The sequence below is a fragment of the Bombus pascuorum genome, chromosome 4 (genome assembly GCF_905332965.1).
Source record: "Bombus pascuorum chromosome 4, iyBomPasc1.1, whole genome shotgun sequence".
NCBI classification, from domain to species: Eukaryota; Metazoa; Arthropoda; class Insecta; order Hymenoptera; family Apidae; genus Bombus; species Bombus pascuorum.
Genome location: NC_083491.1, coordinates 1,033,575 through 1,055,769, shown reverse-complemented (window position 1 = coordinate 1,055,769; position 22,195 = coordinate 1,033,575). Strand labels below are relative to the sequence as shown.

Here is a 22,195-nt window from a genome sequence, read left to right as displayed (position 1 = left end):
AAACTGTTCGAAAGGTAGAGAAAGAAGGTAATCGATAATTCCTACAAAGTACAAATCCGGGTCTCTTGACAATTCAAAATTGCTCACCGCTGATGTGGAAATAGTATTAGGTACTGAGCTTTGGTTAATCCGGCTAGTATCGTTAATAATACTGCCAGACAAAGCCGGAGATACGGATGCCACGCTGGTGGTGGTCGGTGAATTTGTCTTCGAAATCATCACTGATGTCACGGGAATCGGCGATCTATTCACAGCTGGCGTGGACGCGTTCCCTAAAGAAGACGTAGACGCCGTACTAAAGGCTGGACTGGCCGACGGTGGTGTTCCAAAGACACCAACGGTGGTGGTGGGTGCGGGAGTGCTCATAATTATCGGTGTGGGCGCGTTGGTTCTTGGAAGGATAGGACTGAGATTACTGGTTTTGTTCAGGATGGGCGTAAGCCTGTGATTCGAAGCCAAAACAGGCGATGGTGCTTCTTGCCAGCTGGGTCCAACGTGGTTCAGATTACTGAGATCGTCGTTTTTGTCGTTATTGTTGTTGTTGTTGTTGTTGTTCAGACTCGGACCGTTTTGCAGTTTTAATTCGTCTAAGGAGTTACTGCTCGTCACTGTAAGACGATGATAACGTTTCGTGATGTGATAAAATACAGAGTTATTTTTCTAAGTAACAAATAACGTAAAAGGAGAGAAAGAAAGAGAAACGATCGATTGAATTTTTTTATCAACGCTAGAAAATTAGAAATTTTATTTTACTTAAAGTGCCGTTAGTGAAAAATTTTATCAAATAATCGCTATTATACGATAAAAAGAGTTGTATTACATTTTCCATGGCAAATTCGCAATATACCTAATGGAGTATTATTAATCGTAGTGCTAGTGAAGAGCTGCTTAGCAACAGTGCTCGTACTGCTCTGCGTAGGGATTGGTCCAAAGTCATCGCTGCTCGAGAGAAGCGAAAGCCCTTGTGAAAGTTGCTGACACATCGCTGAAACGCTGTCCTGGCCCGCAGGCGATATTTCAGGTATTGGACTAACTGTAAAAATAAGAACGTAATTTTAATACATCGAATACTCTAGACAATAAACATTGCCAACATACTATAATTTGGTGCTTCGAACTGGTGCTTGAAACTACAGAACGCATGCTGCAGACACGTGAACACGTGTTAAGCGTCCAACAGTGATATACAAGATGTTAACAAACGGATGCTTCGGACAATTACAGATTTGTAATATTTCATGAACTGAGCGAACTGAGATAATTTCGTGAGCTGTGCAACATATAAACGTGACTTTCCAAAAATAATTTTCTTTCAAGAAAGTATGAGCACGAAAATGCAATTTGTTTAAAAAAAAAATTATCTATCTACGATTGTTTAATATTTTCTTTATCTATTTCGTAAAATAGTACAAACGTGTAAATGCCGAGTCATCCTATTTTTATATCGTGTGTAAAAACGAACTACGATTTCAGGAAACAAAATTGAATGCAAGGAGGTACTTCTTAAAACGGAGACATTTAGAAAACTACAGGATCGTCGGTATCGCGAAGAACGTTTGAATTCTCTTCTCGTTTCGTCTACTCGTTCAACTCGTTGAACTATGAATAACATATCCTATAGGTACACTGGTATATTTGAACACAAGGGAGAAAACGAGCACCATTCAAGAACATCAAAGGAGGATCAGGCAATATGGACAATTAACAGAATTAGGGAATAATGACCTTCGTCATATCCTTCGAATTCTATTGCAAAAATGAAGAAGTATATTATTCGATGTTGGGAATGGCTTAAATATGTTAATATATATGCAGCACATGGAAAAAGACGACTTGATGGAACATTTTGACGATTGAACCAAAGATCCTACGAATATCTTAAAATAATCTTGTAGTTAACATATAATTACAAGATTTTATCTGTACTAGATATATTTTATGGAAATATTATTCGACGTATTTATTATTCAATTTACGATGAATCCGCGGATTTCATAAACATTTCACGATACTTTGAGATCTCCGATCTGTCTTTTATACATCGTAATCCTCTTTTTGAACGCCAGCTTATCAAATATACTATATCACGGTATTCACACGTTGCGCGTGAATATAATATACAGGGTGCGCCGTTAGAATCCGGACAAAAGAAGTTTTGTGCAGAAAGTTGTTTATTTAAGTCAATACACAAAAACACATGAAAATGTTGTTATATCTCATTTAAAGGGTCCTTGCTGAGAACTTTTATTCTATGTAACCACCCTCTGCCTCTATGACCTGCTCTATTCTTGCTCTAAAGCGCGAGCACGCTGACTTCAACTGGTCGCGTTTAATTGTCGCGAATTCTGACTCGATAGCAGCTCGTAGGGAGTTGACGTTGGGGTGCCTGCATTTATTAGTTTGTCTCTCGATAACGCCCCACACGTAATAGTCCAATGGGTTTAGGTCGGGACTGTTAGGAGGCCAGAAATCTTTCGACCAAAACATGTCCACATTGTCAGAGAGCCAATTTTGAACAAGATGACTTGTGTGAGCAGGTGCGCCATCTTGTTGAAATAAATACGGCCTTCCAGAAGCCGTAATTTCCATCCACGGCTTTATTACTGTCTTCAGGACCTCCAAATAAACCTCCTTTGTGATTCTTTCGCCTTTTTGGAAGAAGTGCGGAGGCATGACGTCGCCCTCACTTGAGACAACGCTCAAAACGTGAACACTTGCTGGAAATTTGGTTTTGCCCACAACAGGAACATCTTCGAGATTGTGGGCCAGCCAACGGTCGTTCCTCCGATTCACTTTGGCATCCACCCGGCGCGAAGACTTTCTATAATCGCCGCTCTTCTATCGTATTCCGGGTTTTGCTTAACGAGTTCTGTCATTTTGAGGTTATAGAAGACTTATTGACATATTTAACTAACTTCAGAGTCAATCAGCACAAACATCTGAATTCTAATATGGTGGGAACTACAAATTGAATTCTGTCCGAATTCTAACGGCGCACCCTGTATATGTACGTATGTATGGTGCTATATATACATCGTGTATATTTGTTATATATTCAAAAATACACGATTTTATCCGCGTGAGCGCTTCTTTACTGGAAACTGTATTAAAAAGCTTACCTGGTGGCTTCAAAGGTACAATGTGAGAGATAGCAGATGGCATCCGTGACAAATCCGTCGGTTCCAGACTGTGGCTACGTGTGCGCTCAAGATTACTAGGAAGATCGTTGATCCGTAAACTAAGCTGTCTTTTGAATGGCGATGCTTGGTTCAGTTGCGTAAAACCGCGGAAGGAACCTTGTCGTTCGAGCATCGAGGGAGTAGCGTGCGGTCTCTCGATCGCGAAAGGGTTGTAGACTTGTTTTATGGGAGGTACATCTGCGATGCAACGAACGATCATTAGAAACGTACTATACGTATCTGTATACCCCTCCCCTTCCCTCTCATCCCCCCCCCCAAAATCCCACAACGCGTAAAAGTAATACACCGAGGAGTCCTGTTTTGCGGCCAAGTTTCAGGACAAAATACAACACACACAAGAATACACAAAAATCACGCACCAATGCGACTTAAACCCAAAAAAACAAAAAAATAAACGCAAAAACCGAAAATCCACGACACATATTAGACCATGGCTACGTCGTACCGACGCGTATCGGTACTTTTGCCTAAACACACTATACTCAATTCATTGTTTATTGTGAATCTCAAAAATGTACAAAAAATCAAATATTGGCTAAATAAACTATTTAAAAAAAAAAAAAAAATACGTATCTGTATACTCGTCGTATTTCCATAACATTTTTCTCGCGTGAAAATTGTTTATGATTTCGTTTAATTTTCGGCGATTACATCGAGTTGATCAAAGAAATTATATTTTACTTGTAGAAATATGACCTTTTCCTTGAAAATTACGAAGAAAATACGTAGAAGACAAGTGACTGACCTACGGCGCGCTCGCGCGAGTCCTGCAATCGTTCGGTTAGGGATGGCTGCCTGAAACTGCCACTCCTCGTGAAGGTTGAAGTTTTTGAATCGAACGTCATCGTGACGCCGCATTCCTTGTCCCTCCGTTGCTTTCTTTCCAGGCACGCGGCAAAAGCGCAACCCACTGCGTGACTCAAACGCTCTCCCTGTAAGAACACGGTGAATAATAAGCGTTGACTCGTAATCGGCGAAACTCGTACGATGATATTACTTTCCTTCGTAATTTCCTAAAAGATATTTTTCAAACGAACGTGGTTGAAACTATTCTTTTTTCGATTTTATAACGCGTTAGCTTGCAATTTTAAAATGTTCTACATTTAAAAAATTCATGTATTTAACGTAACGAAACGTAGCCAGAAAGAAAGTTAACGAAATTTCCTACGAAATGCGTCAGCGACACGTACCGACTCTTTCAACGCCAGAAACCCGTGGCACATCCAGCGTCTGGTCGTGCCGTCTCTACAAATGTAGCTGAATCCCTTCTCGTGATTTCGATCCGGAGCACAAAAGGAAACTTTCTCTATCGTCTGGTCGACGATCAGTCCTTTTGTCTCGTCTTCAACGACCCGCAAACCGTCCCCTGATACGTGTAGCACTGCGCGTACCGGTCGCCGCCTCGAGTTCTGCAAGAATTTATAATGCAAAGAATCGTTTTAATCGTTTTTAATTCAACCAGCCGAGTAGTTTCTTTATACAGAAGATATTGCAATTTTATTAAAAGATTTCGTGTTACGTACCCTAAGTACTTTTAGAGCTTCCTCGCATACTTGCATACCCCTTGACTCGAACACCTCCACACATCCCAGGTACTGTATCATCAAAATCAATTGGATCAATTGATACGTACGAAGAGAGTGACGTTTGACGGATAAAGGGTTTTTTTTTTTTTATTTTATTTTGGTTATTTTACAATTTGTCCTTGCGGACATTTGGTAAAGTGTTATATCTTATTGGTGAAGAAAAAAAATAAATATAGCATGTGGGTGGCTACCCCCAGAGGGGTGCCATCTTCGTGTTTGCTAGGATATATCCTTTATGAGGTCTATTGGGTGTTTCCTTTTTAGCCTTCTTTTTTTTTTATTTTATTTTGGTTTTTTACAATTTGTCCTTATGGACATTTGGTAAAGTGTTATATCTTATTGGTGAAAAAAAAATAAAATAAAAATAAATATAGCATGTGGGTGGCTACCCCCAGCGGGGTGCCAGCTTCGTTTTTTTCTAAGTTATATCTTTTATGAGGATAAAGGGTGATTTGCAAAAATATAACAGAAATCAGAGCTAAACTATAGCTGCACAACTATTATATTGAAATTCCAAGACGCTTTAATACGATAGAAAAAGTGAAAATATTGTATAAACATTAAATGACAAACGAACGAACATTTCGAAAATGTAGAGACGGTCTATCGAAATCGATGAAACTAAACGTCATTGAGGGAAAGTATAATGGGACACTTGTTATTCGAGTATCGATTATCTGGATACGTGCCAATTTTACGGCTGTTGGCTGCCCGATTTTCCATTATATGCGCGTTCACGAGTTTTCGTGCATCCGATGCTGGAAAGCATTTTCTTTCAGACGGTCAAATTTGTAATCCATGTTACACGTACGTAAGTTTGGCGGAGTAAATGTCGAGTCTAGTCAGTAAATCCGTTAATAAAGCAAAATAGGCGGCTCTGTCTAATATTAAAAATACTTTTCGCAATGAAAGGTGTCCATTTAAGATGAAAAGATTGGTTCTTTGATGATAAATCGTCGACTGTAGTACCTTAACGTGGAAAGCACAGGTAGCTGAACGGACAGCCGTTTCGTCTGCCTGCCACTGATGAGGTTTACTCGATTCCGGCACGTGGGGATCTTTTCGCCGCCGAAAGCTATCGCGGAAACTTCGTCGAAGTCGGTCCATTCTTTTTCCCGGTGACCTCTCGCGTTTCTGCAATAATACAAACAAAAGGACAATTAATATTCTGTAATCAACCAAAGAGCGATTAACGAGATAAAAACTAAACAGAAATTCGTTTTACCTTCTCGACTGTTTCTTCCATTTTCCCCACGACATACCAAAAGAGACCCAAAAAATACACGCGACACAATCGCACGAGCAAACAGAGAAGAAAAGAGAAAACGCGAGTAAAAGCTTGAAAATGTGTCGCAGGAAAAGCAAGATCCAACTTGCGAAACATTTCTAGGATATATCTCGGCAACAGCCATTTTTTGTGACCAATTTTCGGTATCGTATCCAATTTTCTACCGACATTTCCAAATTGCCAATTGAACGTGGACTATTCCTTTTGTTTACTCCGACAAGCAGAGAGAAAAAGACAGAGAAAGGGGGAGGGGAGTTTCTATCTTTCTCTAAGCATAAGCAGTCCATGATTCCTCCCAAGATACGCTCGACAAACATCCAAAAGATCTAGGAATCAAATCGGTCGAGGAAGAAATTGGACAGTTTTCTCCATATCTAACCGCCTAGATGCATTCTCCAACCGTCGTATCTTAGACTTTTCATATCGCGCATCCCCTGCATCGACCATGGGGTTTCTGGAGATCCGCGAATATTCCCAGAGGTCGAGCACTTTGCTTCGTTTGCCCGATGAGTCGCGTAACAGTGGGCCTTGAGAAAAATAGAAGGCAGCCAGTGTCTGGCAACTGCGGCGAACAGAGTCCAAGTCGTACAATGGCCTGTGATCGAATCTTCGCCTCGGTTCCCAACGAATCTTTTATATCAGAACCCTCGACGAACTCTCCCCTAGTACGGAGCCGCGAATTTACCCTCCTAAATCGACACCCCTAAGAACCGGCCAACGGACCAAGGATCGACATAGGTTGAGAAAATCTTCTCTCCGTTTCGTTTCCCTCTTTTCGATCCCACCGTTTCTTTCCCTTTTACATCCCGCTTTAGGTCTCTCCGTCGCCAGGGTAAACAAAAGTTGTTCGTGCAAATCGAGCGTCGATTAGCCTTTAAAAGGATAAGGTGTCTTAATTTAATTATCCTTTCCGTGCAAGATGAAGAGTATGTTTTATCGCTAAAAAGGTACATACTTTTGTCACGGTGGAAAAAAGTTCTTCTAGAAGCTATTCGAGATTTTTTTTATTTTATTTTGGTTATTTTACAATTTGTCCTTATGGACATTTGGTAAAGTGTTATATCTTATTGGTGAAGAAAAACAAAATAAAATAAAAATAAATATAGCATGTGGGTGGCTACCCCCAGCGGGGTGCCAGCTTCGTTTTTTCTAAGTTATATCTTTTATGATTCGAGATTTGATCGTTTTTTATCGAAAGGACTACTATGTACTCCGTAGATTATTTAAACAATTTTTTCTGCAAGTGGTATTCTCCAAGAAAATGTGGCAAATAGCCTATTTGAGCTACGTACATGTAGCATTATTATGTAGCTGAATACAGTTCGAACGATTGAAATTCCCACGACAGAGCAATATGAAAATAGATGGCATTTTTTGAAATAAGTAGAAGAACAGCGATAAGTCTAGAATAGTCTAACGATAAGACGTCTGCACGGTATTGTGTGTCTTGGTTAGACGTTCCCACCGAGTTTATGTGTGCTTACCCACCGTGTGAAAGAAATTTTCGATAAGCGATACATATGCGCATTCTTATTTTATCAACGAATCGACCGATACGATACGAAACAGACGTATATCGCGTACGAGTAAATAGAGACACTTACTCGTTTAATTCAATTATTTCGTTGAACTTAATTTTCGTCGGAATCGCTTACCAACGAAAGTACTTTGCGGAACTCTATTCCGACGTTTCTATATATAAACGTATTACTCTTGTAATACAATCTGTGCTTTTAGCAAAGAAATTGAGCAGCCACTGTTCTATCGTCGGAGAGAAACATTTTTTGTTCCCTTCGTTAAATATTAGGTTGTCCGAAAAGCGTCTTTCTTTTGCAACGATGCGTCTTTGTACAAACATGAAACCTGATCCGTCGAACGTTGTGATCTTTATTTTTGTTATGGTTATTTGATGTATGTGGGCAATTGTAAGGTAGAAAATATATGTATATATCGTGAATATCAAAGTACAAAGTGTGGAATACAATGCGAGCTGGTCCAGATTCACACGCTAGCAGTGTTACCCTAAGACTGAAGAAACCCCGAAGCCAACGTTGCATACGTACCGCTTATGGTTTGTCTTCGACGCAATCTTTTGTCTATGCGCTGTCGATGGCTTCGGTGCTTGAGAAAACCGAAGACCAGATGTTGGGTTTTCTTAGTTTTTTTTTTTTTTTTTTTTTTAATTTTTATTTTGGTTTTTTTTTTACAATTTGTCCTGAATTCATAAAAGATATAACTTAGAAAAAAACGAAGCTGGCACCCCGCTGGGGGTAGCCACCCACATGCTATATTTATTTTTATTTTATTTTTTTTCTTCACCAATAAGATATAACACTTTACCAAATGTCCTTCAGGACAAATTTTTTTTTTTTATTTTGGTTATTTTACAATTTGTCCTGAAGGACATTTGTGTTATATCTTATTGGTGAGAAAAACAATGAAATAAAAATAAAAATATAGCATGTGGGAGGCTACCCCCAGCGGGGTGCCATCTTCGTGTTTGCTAGATTATGTCTTTTATGAGATCTATTGGGTGTTTCCTTTTTAGTCTTCTTCCGATGTTTGTTGTGTTGTTCGTTTCCGCTGCCAGCTGGTTCGAGTATGTTTCTATTCTTTCTCTGTACCTTCTTGCGAGTCTGGTAATCTCCTCCTTGACCGTTGGTATTCCCAGATCTTTCCGAATATCATCGTTTCTAACGTACCATGGGGCGTTTACTATCGTTCTAACGATTTTGGTTTGCATTGTTTCAATTTTGGTTATATGGTTTCTTAGAAGTGGCAACCACTTTAACAATTTTGATAGAATAAAATGGATCATACGTTATTCGATAAAGTAATATAAAACGGAAAATGTGCATCCATTATTTCCTTATAAAACGAAAGAAACTTTTATTAATAGTATTACGACATAAACGATGGTTACTTACTTACTATCACGAGTTACGTAAAAGTCTAACAAATTTTGGAAGTGATAATACTAATCGATAAGACGTATCACAAGAGCAAAGAAAGGAAATGCTAGAAACCTTTATCGCTTTACATTCTCGTATCGTTCGTATTTCAGTCGTGCGATGTTATACGTCGAGTTCAATCTTTGTCGTTGATAGACCAAACGTAGAAACGACGTTAGCTTTTCGATAAAGATAACGCGATGATGTTATCTGGCGTTAAAATACGGAAACGCGTTAACTCGATGTTACACAATTCATGTGAACCAGATAACGTGCATCAACGAGATCATCGGAGAATCATCCCCGTTGCTATATCGTAAATACCTCGTTCTCGACTGTGAATGCGACACGGGGCACGAGGATTTCCAAGCGAACGGCTTCGCTTTTTAATTTCACCTTTTCACAGTGTCGCCGTTTATCCGACCAATCGAACAGAAAAAGTATTAGCCCCAAGTGATATCGCAGCTCGGCATCGATAGTTCCTCAAGTTGCGAATGGTGGCGGATATGGAGAATGAATGGGAATGTAGGGAGAAGATTAACTAGTGTCGTCAATGAATTCGACGTAATCGTTATTAGTAATCGACGTAATAAAATCATCTTCGAATTATTCGTTAAACGTTCAATTTCTAGAATTTTATCGAAGTTTACTTGTATTACTATGAACTGTTGGGATATTTATCTCCTGTTCGTATAAGTATCGCGGTGTTACGAATTTATTTTTCTTTTTACAAAAACCAAATGCTCTTCGCTTTTCATAAAGATTTTATCGGTCGAAATATATTATGCGTACATTACACGTTGCTTTGGCCAAGACCTTCTGTCCAAGGCTTGTAAGGTTTTAAATTTCATGCATGTGGAATTCAAAGCTCCCATGATCTATGAACGTTGATAAGCGATTTCCTGCTGACAAACCCATCTATCTTTTAGAAAATTGTCCAAGCAAGAGGACAAACTATAATCGACAGGAAGATAATACAAAGGATAGGACAAGAATTTTCTTGTATAGATTCGACCTATGAAATATATTCAGATTCGAGAACGGAAACTTAAAAACAAATCTAAAGAATGATACGTAATTTGTTCTATTTTGGAAATGAAATAGAATTGTTGTTTCTCGACGATGAAACTTCCATCCATGATATTACGACGACATTTATTCGTTCGCAAGTCCAGAACGCGATATTTGATCGCATCTCGTGCGTGGTTTGCAGAAACGCGTTTCACGACCAAGCAAATATTGTCACGTACTTCCAACGATCCTTACTCTCGACGATAGATCCCTGTTCGTGCAACAATAACGAAGCTCTCGCAGCTGTAACCACTGCGCACCATGATGAACCAGTTCATGGACCGCTATGAAAATAATCGAACCGCGTGGCAACCAAACTCGAGGACGCTTTTTCCATATGGAGATGGCGATCACGCACGAGGACCGAACTAATGGTTAAAACGTGCGAAAGCGAGCACTCTTGATCCAATCCGATTACTCAGGCTGTTTGCTTAGCCTGCTAATAGGCTTACGAGAGAGTTGGAATCGCAACGGGCCAAGTGAATCGTCGCGATGAGATTCGATTCATGCAAGATGACGTCCACGTGCTGGTCCCTCAACTCCAAACAGATAATCGTTTCGAGGAGAATCGATAAGTGGTCACGCGACATCGTATTATGTCGTTCACGTGACGGGAAGGCGATGAATTTTACTGGCATATTTTCAATGTGAATTTTTTCCTTGGTTTGATTATTTAGCAGGAGATAATATCGCTGGACGTGACCACGATGTCGCAAAATGGATAAATAGCTTCCCTGTTCTTTCCTATTGAATTTATCGAACTTCCAAGTTCTATAAATTTCCACCTCTTGAGAGAATACATTTAATCTTGATTTAATTGCACGAACAAAGCTTCGACGCGTATACGGCAGACATCGTATAACGATCTAATTAATGGGAAATGAAATATAAATATTCTTGATAAAATATAAATAAATTCATACGCAAGTTGCACGAATTGGTTGACGCGAAACTTATTTAAGACTGCCGTGTGTCTACGATGGTTGGATTCGTCGATTAAATTACGCTCGTACACTGATTCGCTAATAAAAAACCATCAACGCCATCGTTTCGAGATCAATGAATCGTAAATGAAGTTATACGCGTGAATATCGTGCGCTCGATCATTTACTCTCTGTATACGCGTGCCAAGTCTGCTAGGTGTTACATTCTAATTTGTTTGCCGTTGAATTTATCAAAATGTCAATTACAGAATGTTTTCGGAGAGAAATTTAGAGTCAACTGGATCAACTAACGAAACGACGACTGGACAAAAATAGGTTCCCGAATCAGATCGACGATGACTAAGGAAATAAAAAAGGATGCATCGAGTGAATCAGTGAGCGGGATCATCTGGCGCATTTTGTTCGACGTCTTCAACGATACTTACGACTTTCTTTTTCTCGAGTTTCGCCCGTGAGTTGGGCGATGAGTAACGTCTCTCCCATCCGGAAGTTGTCAGAAGGTTGCAACGAGATTCTCCCAAGACACGAGCTTCAAAACGAGCTTCATAGGAAATTTCGTTACAAAATCATTTTAAAACGATTAACTCAACGACGCTTTATTTTTAGAATTAATAAAATCAGATCACAAACAAACCAATCGCATCTTTCGCATTTATTAACGAATTTCCTTAAAGTATTAAGCTTCATGCTTAAAAACAAAATTACGTTTCTTTCAAATTATAACGTAATAGTAAGGATAATAAGGACGAAATTTAAATAATCCTTTCCTGCTATTCATTACATACAGAAAAGATAGGGTCGCTTCGCCTGCAATTATTCGCTACTTGAATAAAATTGCGTTTCAAGGGAGTCAAACTGATCCTTGAAGTCATATTTTCTTTGAAAGTCGTTCCTCGATTGTGTGTCGGATACGCATCCACGTTTATCGTGCTATTTGATTGCAGGTCGAGCGTTATTACCCCTTAATGAAACCCACATCCTCGTTGTTATAGCATTCCCATGTGAAAACGGCTATTCGAAAGAAACGTTGTCTCCGACGTTACAGCGACGTGATATTAAATGCAATTCAATGGAAATATCTTCGTACGTACATATGTGAACATATGGAGTGTTTACGTTATTAGTTGTCAATGATTTGTTCCGACGATCGTTCTCGCAACGATTACGAATGGAACGATCCTCGTGATTGATTCTGCGAACGCCGTAAATTTAATTTTTTTACAAAGCTACTTTTACTCGATAGAAATATCGATGTGTTACCTCGGAATCTTACAATTAGGTCGATAAATATCATCTAAATAATTTCTTAATTCGACTCGAGGACTTCAACCTGTACTCGCGAAAAGACTTTAGAGATAATAATTTTTCGCTCGTTTGGATACGATAATATTGCCCTTGCGTCTGCAGATACGATTAGTCACTCGAAATTAAATTGCGATACACAAACACAACACCGTTCTTATTACACATCTGATGACTCATTGTCAGCACTCGTTCCATACAGACATTTCGTCATAGCCTGTTTCCATTTTACCGGGAATGCACGATCCTTTGGACAAAAGTTGCTTCGACGTAAAAGATAGAACAATGCCAAACGAGTTGCAATAAGTTTCGCATTATCGGAAGAGCCGAAGAACGAATTTAATTAATTTCTCGAATATAACGTTATTGTATCTTTTTTTATTTCGTTAGAATGCCAAAAGTCAAAGCAATTTTCACGTTACTTACGGTACATTCGACTTTCTTTCGCTCTGTATATCTTAATCTCTTCGTTTTTACGGTCATGGTCGATTTGCGTTTAATAGGTTGACAAAGTAAATTGGCAATTGCAGGATGAGAAAGGAAAAGAATAACTTCGAATGGAGTTCAACAGCCTATTTCATCCCGGCGTTTCTTGCCGTCTTTTATCTCGTTAGAAACCACAGATTGTCGTATCCTTTCCACACGGTAGCAAACCGGCTTTTACATTAAGGAATAAATTTCTTTCTTATAAATTACATTAATTTCTTCAACGACGTGGTCGTTCTTGCCATCAACCAAGCTTCTTTCTAAGAGCGTCTTTAATATCGCTCGTTCGAGATGGGAGTGCCGTAAAGTCCACGGCTCGCTAACAGCAGGAAATTGCGGCGCTAGATCGACCTGCCTACGTTTTGACATGCACGACCCGTCTGCATGCACACATAATAACCGTACAAGCATTCTCCAACCGCCATATTTCCTTTCACGCCTCAAGGTCGAATCTAGAGATTACCAGCTAACGAAGTTTGTCCGTAAAATATCATAAATACAAGAACAGGTACCACGACCTCGCGCGTAATTATTCAGTATCCGATGAATCTTTCAACTTTAACGGGATCTATCGGGTTCTGTACGAGAAGAGGCGAAGCTACGGGATCCTTTCGTCGAACACGGACGCAAAATAGACTTGGATCGAATATTTCTCAGTTTCGGAATTCTAATGGAATTCGATAAAACTTCAAACGACGTTCATCGTCGTGAATGTACGTGTATCGTCATATATACGTATATAGGATACGAGCGTATCCCTGAAGTATCGTTCGAATCGTGCCACTTTCGATCGAAAAAGGCGCCGTCTCGAAGCGTCTGAAACGGTTGATAGTCCATGGCACGGCACAGCTGTCCCTGACATATAAGTGGAACGCGTAGTAAAAACGGATCGTTCTAAAAAGAATCTGAATGGTTGTTTGGCACAGCTTCTCTTCGTGGCTAGGATTTCTTACTTTGGGGCTACGTGCCAATCGAAGGCATGGATCTCTTGGCCCCAGACTAGGTGTCGCGACCTAGAAAGGCGACGATGAGAGCCGGTATACATTCATGCAGCCCTATCAGTTCGTCGACCCGCCGAGCCCGAGACACTGGATTCTGCCAACGCTTCTCAACTATTTTCAAGCCAACAGACCGCAGATTGTTGGGCATATGCACCGGTGTTTGCTACTGTCGCTACTTCGGGAGCTATCGCTGCCTTGAGAAATCGATACAATGGGTCGCACTCACCGTTTTTCGCTTTCACCTTCCAATATTTTCAATTTTATAATATCAACGCGTTAACAGTTTGTAAAGTCAAATATATCGTAGAGTTTCAAGTTTGATATTTACTTTGATCCGTTGGTCCTCTGTTTTTCTCTAGAAAACATTTCTAAAGGAAATAAAAATCTGACGAATTGCAAACGAAACGAACACACGGTTCTATCTCGTGAATGACGCATTTAAAGTGGAAAATAGTATGGCCAGTGTTTTATTTCCCAGACTTTCCAGCAAAACGCTTTTCTCACAACGTCGCGTTAATTACGCTAATTACATTAACGTCGGAATAAGAATGTTTCCTTATAATTAACCATTGTTCCTCTTCGCTTAAAGGATACGTTCGATAGTATAATTGGCATAATTATTTTTTTCCAGGTTACGAATGAGACAAGACAGCAAATATTACCTTGTACTTCTCGCTAGATAAGACGCGACGGTCTCTCGCCATGTAACACGAGTGTCTTTATTTTCGAGCTCTTCTTCGAAATAAAAGATACCCGTTCGTTCGTTATTGAAATATCTGTTATTGAAATATCGAAATGTTCGTCCTTGATAACGTAAACGAAATTGTTTAATTTTTCTTTACCACTTTTCTAAGTATTTTATACGTTTTCTAGGTTTCATATTTTCTTGCGTACGTGAAAGACAAAAATCGGAGATCGTTAGGCAACGACGTTGAATCGCGAAGAAAAATAAGAAGATACTCGTTACCTGAAATGGCAGCGAGTCTAACGATGACAAATATCTACGAGCGTCTATGAGTACTCGATCCTTTCACCGAGACAGGTGTTGCCGTGCACCGCGATGTAGGCAGACGCACATATGCACCACGATGGGCGGTGTTATTTACAGGACAATAACGCGAAAGCATCGTTGCGTCGCGAACGCGATTCAATTCCGTCTCGGCGGAACCAACACCGTGATTTACATCAGCGACGTTGAATTTTACCAATAGCACTGTGCGTCGAGCTGTAAACTACGTTCAAACAAGATTACTCTGTATCTACTGTATCTTATCTTTTAAATTAAGTTATATTTCTTCGATTAAACTTTTGCTTTCGTAAATATACCCCAATCTTATTTTCGTTATTTTATTTTATTACAGCTTGCTTCATTTTCTTTTTGATATTAACAATTTAAAATTGTAATTATTATCTACTCTATGTATTATTTCGTTTTGAAAGTTACAAGTTAAATCGCTAAAATTAGCAGAAGTTACCTTACAAATGTTGATAACGATTCGCCTATTACAAATCCATTAAAATACCAAGACTTGGGATTTATAAAATTTCGTTAACGATACCAAGTCGATCGTTGCGGACGTTCCTAATTCGAAGCGCAACCTTCAAAATACAAAAATTCCGAGTTTTCCCCGTAATTCCAAGACACCTTGTAGAATTCTGGATCTCTTTCCCTTGGTTGCTATCAAGCGGACGGACATCGATGCATGTAGCACCAGTTATCCTTGAGTTCGATCCCCTCGTCGATCGTCTAGCAGTATGCGTGACCGTAAACGTAAGTACACATGTACTTAGGCGATTTGCGTCGATTCCATAGAATGCGTGTCACTCGCGTAATATAATTCGTACGTAATTACAAGCGCCCCAACGAATTCGCCGTTTGAGTTATCTCTTCTTACGAAGCGTAAAATCCTCGTTCAGTCTGCTCTCGAGTAGCCGCAACACTTCGATCGCGTTCGACGTCGGAGCAAATCCTTTCCTCCGTTCGATCCTCCTTTGACGTCACGTCGTGAATTACACGCTACGTGGAAAAATCACGACCCGAGTGCACGCATTGAGGTTACGCAGAAACGTTGGCCAGATTCGTTTCTTTTTTATCAAGAAACGAGCTCAGAGTATATCGTTTTGTAAAAAGGTTTATTATCGACGATAACGATGTTATCACTTCATAAGAGCTTAAATATGAAATCTTAAAGAACGACGCGCAGATGTTTCCTACGTTCGTCGTAGCCGAAGCGTGAATTAAAATTATTCCATAGAAAAAGTGATACCGTATTTTGATTAGTTTGTAAATACGTGCGTACCAACGATAAGTATGGAGACTCGAAACCTTTCAGTCAACGATACGCCGGAGAGATTTTACGGTCGTGTTGGTTTAAGTGTATTCAGTGCGTTTATCGGTTATTCCGTGTCTTCTTATCCGTAGAATTTACAACTACGTGTCATATCCTTCGGTATTAAGTTTCGGTAAAGTAATTTTAATCAGGTGGATAGATTTGACCCGTAAGCAAATCTTGAAAGATACAAGCAGCTCGAAGATAAACGTACAGGCTTTTCCTGCGGCTATACATTTCCAAGAACTATTACAATTTTATATGAAGCAGTCGTTACCTAGATACTATCTAACTGTTTTATCCAACTGTTTTCCAACTCTTTTTCTAACGTGCAATAAGACGAAGCTGTCGTCGAATTCGAAGAAAAAATTGCAAATTTCGATAGACGTGTCGCTTTTGAATTCCGTTTGTTCCGTCTGAAATTATTTTCCTCTGTCTTACAAATGTAACGGCGAATACATTTTACCTTCGACCATCTAGCAAAGCCGTACGACGTGTAACGCGATTAAATTCGATCCATATCTGTCCGAATAATAAATATACGAGGATACGATCGATTTCCACGTTGTACGCGAATTTCAATTCTTTATACTGCAAGCTTAACGGTTAAAATATCTCAAAATTCTTACAAATGTTTTCATTATATTAGCAATTTTCAAGTTACTTGGCTCATCTTGTTTAATATACAAATACCTCCGATTTTCTTCGCTGAATGTTAGCGTATAACAAGACCGTGTGATAGAAGACTCCACTGAAATGTGGGGGAAGTTTCTCCTGTCACAAAGAACCTGTTTGTATCCTTGCAGAACAACATTCGCGAAACTTCAAACTCGTTCGAAAGTATCGCGAGACTTTTCCGAAATCGTCCGATGGATCCTTCGTCAGATCGGAAGAAAATTTCACGAATCGATGAAATTTTTTCTCGAAATCAGTGTAATAAATTGCGTTCCGGCTCGATGGAGATAAAAGCGTCATCGTTACGCTTTATAGGTCGATCGTCTATTTAAAAAACGACGATGCATTTAGTGGCGCTATAGAAAATCGCATTTGTACGAGCGCGATCCATCATGATCGTATTAAAGTTGCTTTATTAGCTTGGTTCGACGTGCTCCAGTTGAGGATGAACTTCATTACGATCGTCTTGCATCTGACTCAAGTTGCACGCGTGATAATTGATCGTAATAAACACAATGAAGAAAGTGTGATGGAAACGGATCAATGTACGCTATGATTCTCAGATACGTTGCGAAAAATCCATTAACGGTTATATTTCGCGGTTATACCTCGAATTGTTTCAAATACGCAAATGTATAATACTTTACGTTCGTTTCCATAGTCGCAGTAAATACATCGAGCCGATCGAAAACCATTAATCTCGTACGACACGGCTATTTTTAAATTACGAAGCAACAAAAACCCATACGACTCGTATACTGCTCTGCCGGTCTTTCTTCTGTTTCGCAAAAACATCGATTTAATCGTTATTTAATCGAACAATACCGTCGAAGGATAAGACGAAGAGTAATTTTAATTTTTCATAGATTTAGCACGAGAAACGAACGTTCTTCGAACGAAAAAATGAAAAATGATTACGAACGATCAAACGGTATCACATCCCGCGACCATTACGCGCTGTTACCTCTAGTTTGGTAAGATTTTTTAATCGCGTCTCCGCAATGATTACGCGCAGTTACCTCTAGTTTGGTAAGATTTTTTAATCGCGTCTCCGCAATGATTACGCGCAGTTACCTCTAGTTTGGTAAGATTTTTTAATCGCGTCTCCGCAATGATTACGCGCAGTTACCTCTAGTTTGGTAAGATTTTTTAATCGCGTCTCCGCAATGATTACGAGCGCGTATCGCGATGGAAAGCGTTGTTGCGTCGTATCGTCACGATCCAGTGAAAGCGACTACTCTCTCGAGATGTGGCTCGAGAGCAGCCGAGGATCGGCCACTTCGATGCCGCCAGGGAACCTTTCAACCAGTTTTAACCAGGGGTTGCCTTTTAACCAGAAAGGTCGCGACTATATACCAAAGTATCCCTCGACTTAGAATCCTTCCACAGCGCTGCTGGAATTTTCACTTCGTCGTTGAAAAGTTTCCCATTTATTCCGAAAGTGTTCCATCTAGATCTGTTACTTTAAAACCTTCTACGACAATTAAAAGTTCAGTACCATTTAAAGTCATAGTCAAACACAGTTAAGCTAACGGGTGTTTCAGACAGGTTTGAGCACGTTTTGTGCGTTCGCATTGAAACGTAAACGGTGTAGCTATATCCTTCTAATATTCTTTGAAAGTTACTCGACTCGATAATTTTTTTTTTTATTTTATTTTGGTTATTTTACAATTTGTCCTTATGGATATTTGATACAGTGTTATATCTTGTTGGTGAAGAAAAAAAAATAAAAAATAAATATAGCATGTGGGCGGCTACCCCCAGCGGGGTGCCAGCTTCGTTTTTTCTAAGTTATATCTTTTATGAGGTCCATTGGGTGTTTCCTTTTTAGTCTTCTTGCGATATTTGTTGTGTTGCACGTTTCAGCTGCCAGCTGGTTCGGGTGTGTTTCTATTCTTACTCTGTAAACTCGATAATTTGTAAATAATTTACTTTTATCCGGATAATAATTCTCGACAAGATCGTCGTTATGATATAAAGTTTTCGACAGTTTTACAAGAGACTTTTATTTTACTTCGTTGTCCGTGGAATGTTCGGTGCTCTGGGTTCGTCTTTTATGAAATACGATAAAAGATCGTCGAAAGCATCGGGCGAGACGCTGGATAAATTTCTTCCGTCCGTTCTAGATCCAGCGGCATTCGGTTGGCAAGGCAATTCGCCGGCGACGTGGCGGTAATTTCTTCGACTAATGGTTCGCATCGCTCTTCACTTTTAGCGGAATTAAATTCTAACGAGATCAGAAGGTAAAAGATCGTACGATTCTCTGATGAAAGAAATTGGTGGAAGAAACATGGTCATCCGTGTGACTCGTTAATCCCCGTCTAACCGAGCGAACAACCGTAAAACGGGGAATACTACCTAACTTGTAACTTGTAACGTAAAAACACGATTCTTTCGCGTAATTTCGTATTCTTAAATTATCGTCGCGTATTATCTTGGCGTATCAAAACTTCGATAATTTGAGACAAAATAGTAGGAGATGAGAGATATCGTCCTGCTTCCTTCGAGTTCGCTTTGCAAAGGATTAGGATTCGAAAGGATTAAGAAGCACGAGAGAAGAAAGTTTCGAGTTTTCTTGAGAAACGTTTAAGTTTAAGGGTAAAAAGTTTAAAACTGTGAAACTTAACTCGTCGAGGTTCTCGGATATCTTATCCATTTTTCTCAATTAATTTCCTTCCAAAGGTGTTCTATATTTGTACGAATTAATGCACGCAACTACAACGTAGTTATCTCGATGTAAAACATTTGTGAAATATATGCGATCGAGTGGAAACGAACAACTCGCCAAAGATATCTAATTACGTAGGTGTACGTGTGTATGGCTTTTTAAATAAAACAAACACCTTTTGCTTTACGCGCTGTCTTTTTTGTCCGTCTCTGTTCGTCCCCGTTTCGCAGATCCTCGTCTCGACGCACGTTCGTTAAAAACAATCAACCTCGATGTCACGGACTGCCTGACCGACGCTTTCTCTTCCAACGGTCATTAATTAACCATTACGCAAATGACAATTAGTAACGCAAACCGCGTAACCTTGAATGAAAAATCCTGAAAACGGTAGCGTTCGTTAATAGCATTGTGCAACACGCGAACGCACGCGAATGCAGGCCAACGTGGACGATTGTTCGAAACACCGTAGGTTTCGCTTTTCTTCAACAAGAGAGCGATAAAATTTCACAGTCGACACAGTTCGAGTTTCGCCTTCGAAACGAATGTCCGTTCAGCTTACGGTTTACGGTTACTTCGCAAAAGTTTCAGCCAATGTATCGAACAAAGGTATTCGAAATCTGTAAAAAATGTCTTACAGTTCGTTTCCGTATAACAGCGTGTGCGAATGTTTCGTCAAAGTAACTGCGTTTACTCGTTTCCTTGTAGTATCGGTAAGACAGATGGCCTGAGACTTTTGCACGGTATATTACGCGCAAAGCCTCTTGTGCAGCCGACTCGAAGTCCTCGAGGAGAATTTATCGGAAAGTCGTGTGTCAGTAGGAATTCTCGGAACGGAGCTGTCCCTATTACAGGCGAAGATCGTTCACAGATATGCATGAAACTACGTAATCGTGATTTGTAATGCGCCGTGCATCGGAAAAATGGTAAAGATTATGTTAATAGCGAATCTTTAATTTTGTTTTTCCTTGTTACTCGCTGTTGTATCTTTTTCGTTGCGTTTAATCTGTTAACGTTTGCGCCATGTGAACGCACATGAAAGATATAACTTTGAAAAAACGAAGCTGGCACCCCGCTGGGGGTAGCCGCCCACGTGCTATATTTATTTTTTATTTTTTATTTTTTTTTCTTCACCAACAAGATATAACACTTTACCAAATGTCCATAAGGACAAATTGTAAAATAAAATAAAAAAAAAAAAAAATGTGAACGCACATGAAAGATATAACTTAGAAAAAACGAAGCTGGCACCCCGCTGGGGGTAGCCGCCCACATGCTATATTTATTTTTTATTTTTTATTTTTTTTCTTCACCAACAAGATATAACACTTTACCAAATGTCCATAAGGACAAATTGTAAAATAAAATAAAAAAAAAAAAAAAATGTGAACGCACGAAAGAAGCTCGTTATGCGGCCGAACCTTCTTAACGTTGAACGTTCGATATAAAAATTTAACGCGCGTTTGGCGTGAAAATGTAACCGCGTGTAAGACTCGAGTATTACATAAAAAATAAGGCGGTATTAGCAGTTGACACAACAGCAACAACTGCGATGCGAATAAAGAGAAGAAAGAAAAGACCATTTGGTCGACGGTTAATCGACCAGCCTTCAAAAGATCTTTACTACGGCGCTACTTTTCAAATTCACTGCGTCCTGTCGATGCAAATGACACGACAAACAGCAATTAGACAACGATGCAACGCGAAGCATATGTTTGTAATTTGTAACGCGAAACAAACTTATTAACACTTCTATCGTGTTTGCATCTACACGACTCGATAGCGTCATTAAATCGATACATACTTTGGTAGCTTTCTTCCGAAATTTACCAGTCTTAGATCTTTTAATTTCATTTACTCTATACGTATTTTAAAACCTGCGAATGCATTTTTCACCAGTTTCGCTAAAAACCTATGTAGTCGTAATTGCTACGCGATTAGTACAAGCTTTTACGTAAATGAGTATGTAATAGGCGAGTTAATATTAGACGAAAAAATCACAGTGAAACGATCATTTTTTATCGCGAAAGATAGGAAAAGGACGATATAATCGTGAATGGACACGAACCGAACGAAAAATTCAAGGGATCTGAAATCTGGGGAATAAAATGGAATGTAAGCGACCTTCATCGTGACCTTTACAGGACCAGTTTGATCCAGTCCACGAAAATACTCATCCGCCCACGACGAAGGCCGAATTTAATACGTGCTTGAATCGAAGAAGTTCGAAATCAAACGCCCTAAGTAATATTTCATAAAAATTGTTTTTCTTGGATAAACAACGGAACCCAGTTTCGCTGCTTCGGACAGTTTTACCGCACCGAAAGCTTTGCTTTTTCGATATGTTTACTTTGTCTGCATCTTTCGGTTTCTTTACATCTTTTTTCGTATTTTACGTAGGAAGATGTAGCATGGACATCTCTGTGTCTGTGTCGGAACGTATCAATTTTTAAATTTTCACTTTTTAATGTAACCATTCGTATTATTGACAACATTATTTATATTATTAAGCTCAAGTGTATATATATATATTTACATAAAGAGAAAGAGAGAGCAATATTAGCAAATACATTTTGCTAATGGCATGAAATCGTTCGTTCCTCGTATACTGGTTTTCGCTAGTTCTCGTTAAAGTCTACAGTCCCAATTTATTGTACACAACCTTCGAACGATATTCTTATAAAAAATCCTGATGC

General features: G+C 39.4%; 1 protein-coding gene across 4 annotated transcripts in view; it reads right to left on the bottom strand.

The window, feature by feature from the left end:
- LOC132906385 (protein numb) overlaps nt 1–22,195 on the bottom strand; it is a 74,802-nt gene that overhangs the window by 5,228 nt on the left and 47,379 nt on the right. For 3 of the 4 annotated variants that reach the window (XM_060958534.1, XM_060958533.1, XM_060958531.1), the window contains 8 exons: nt 5,756–5,920; nt 4,724–4,795; nt 4,391–4,609; nt 3,946–4,132; nt 3,120–3,377; nt 1,726–1,746; nt 848–1,033; nt 88–608 (listed from right to left, as the gene is read on the bottom strand). In XM_060958534.1, the coding sequence (XP_060814517.1) occupies nt 88–608; nt 848–1,033; nt 1,726–1,746; nt 3,120–3,377; nt 3,946–4,132; nt 4,391–4,609; nt 4,724–4,795; nt 5,756–5,893 (1,602 nt within the window). In that variant the 5' untranslated portion in view covers nt 5,894–5,920. The remainder of the gene's footprint in view (nt 1–87; nt 609–847; nt 1,034–1,725; nt 1,747–3,119; nt 3,378–3,945; nt 4,133–4,390; nt 4,610–4,723; nt 4,796–5,755; nt 5,921–22,195) is intronic. The other variant, XM_060958532.1, reaches the window with a different exon arrangement.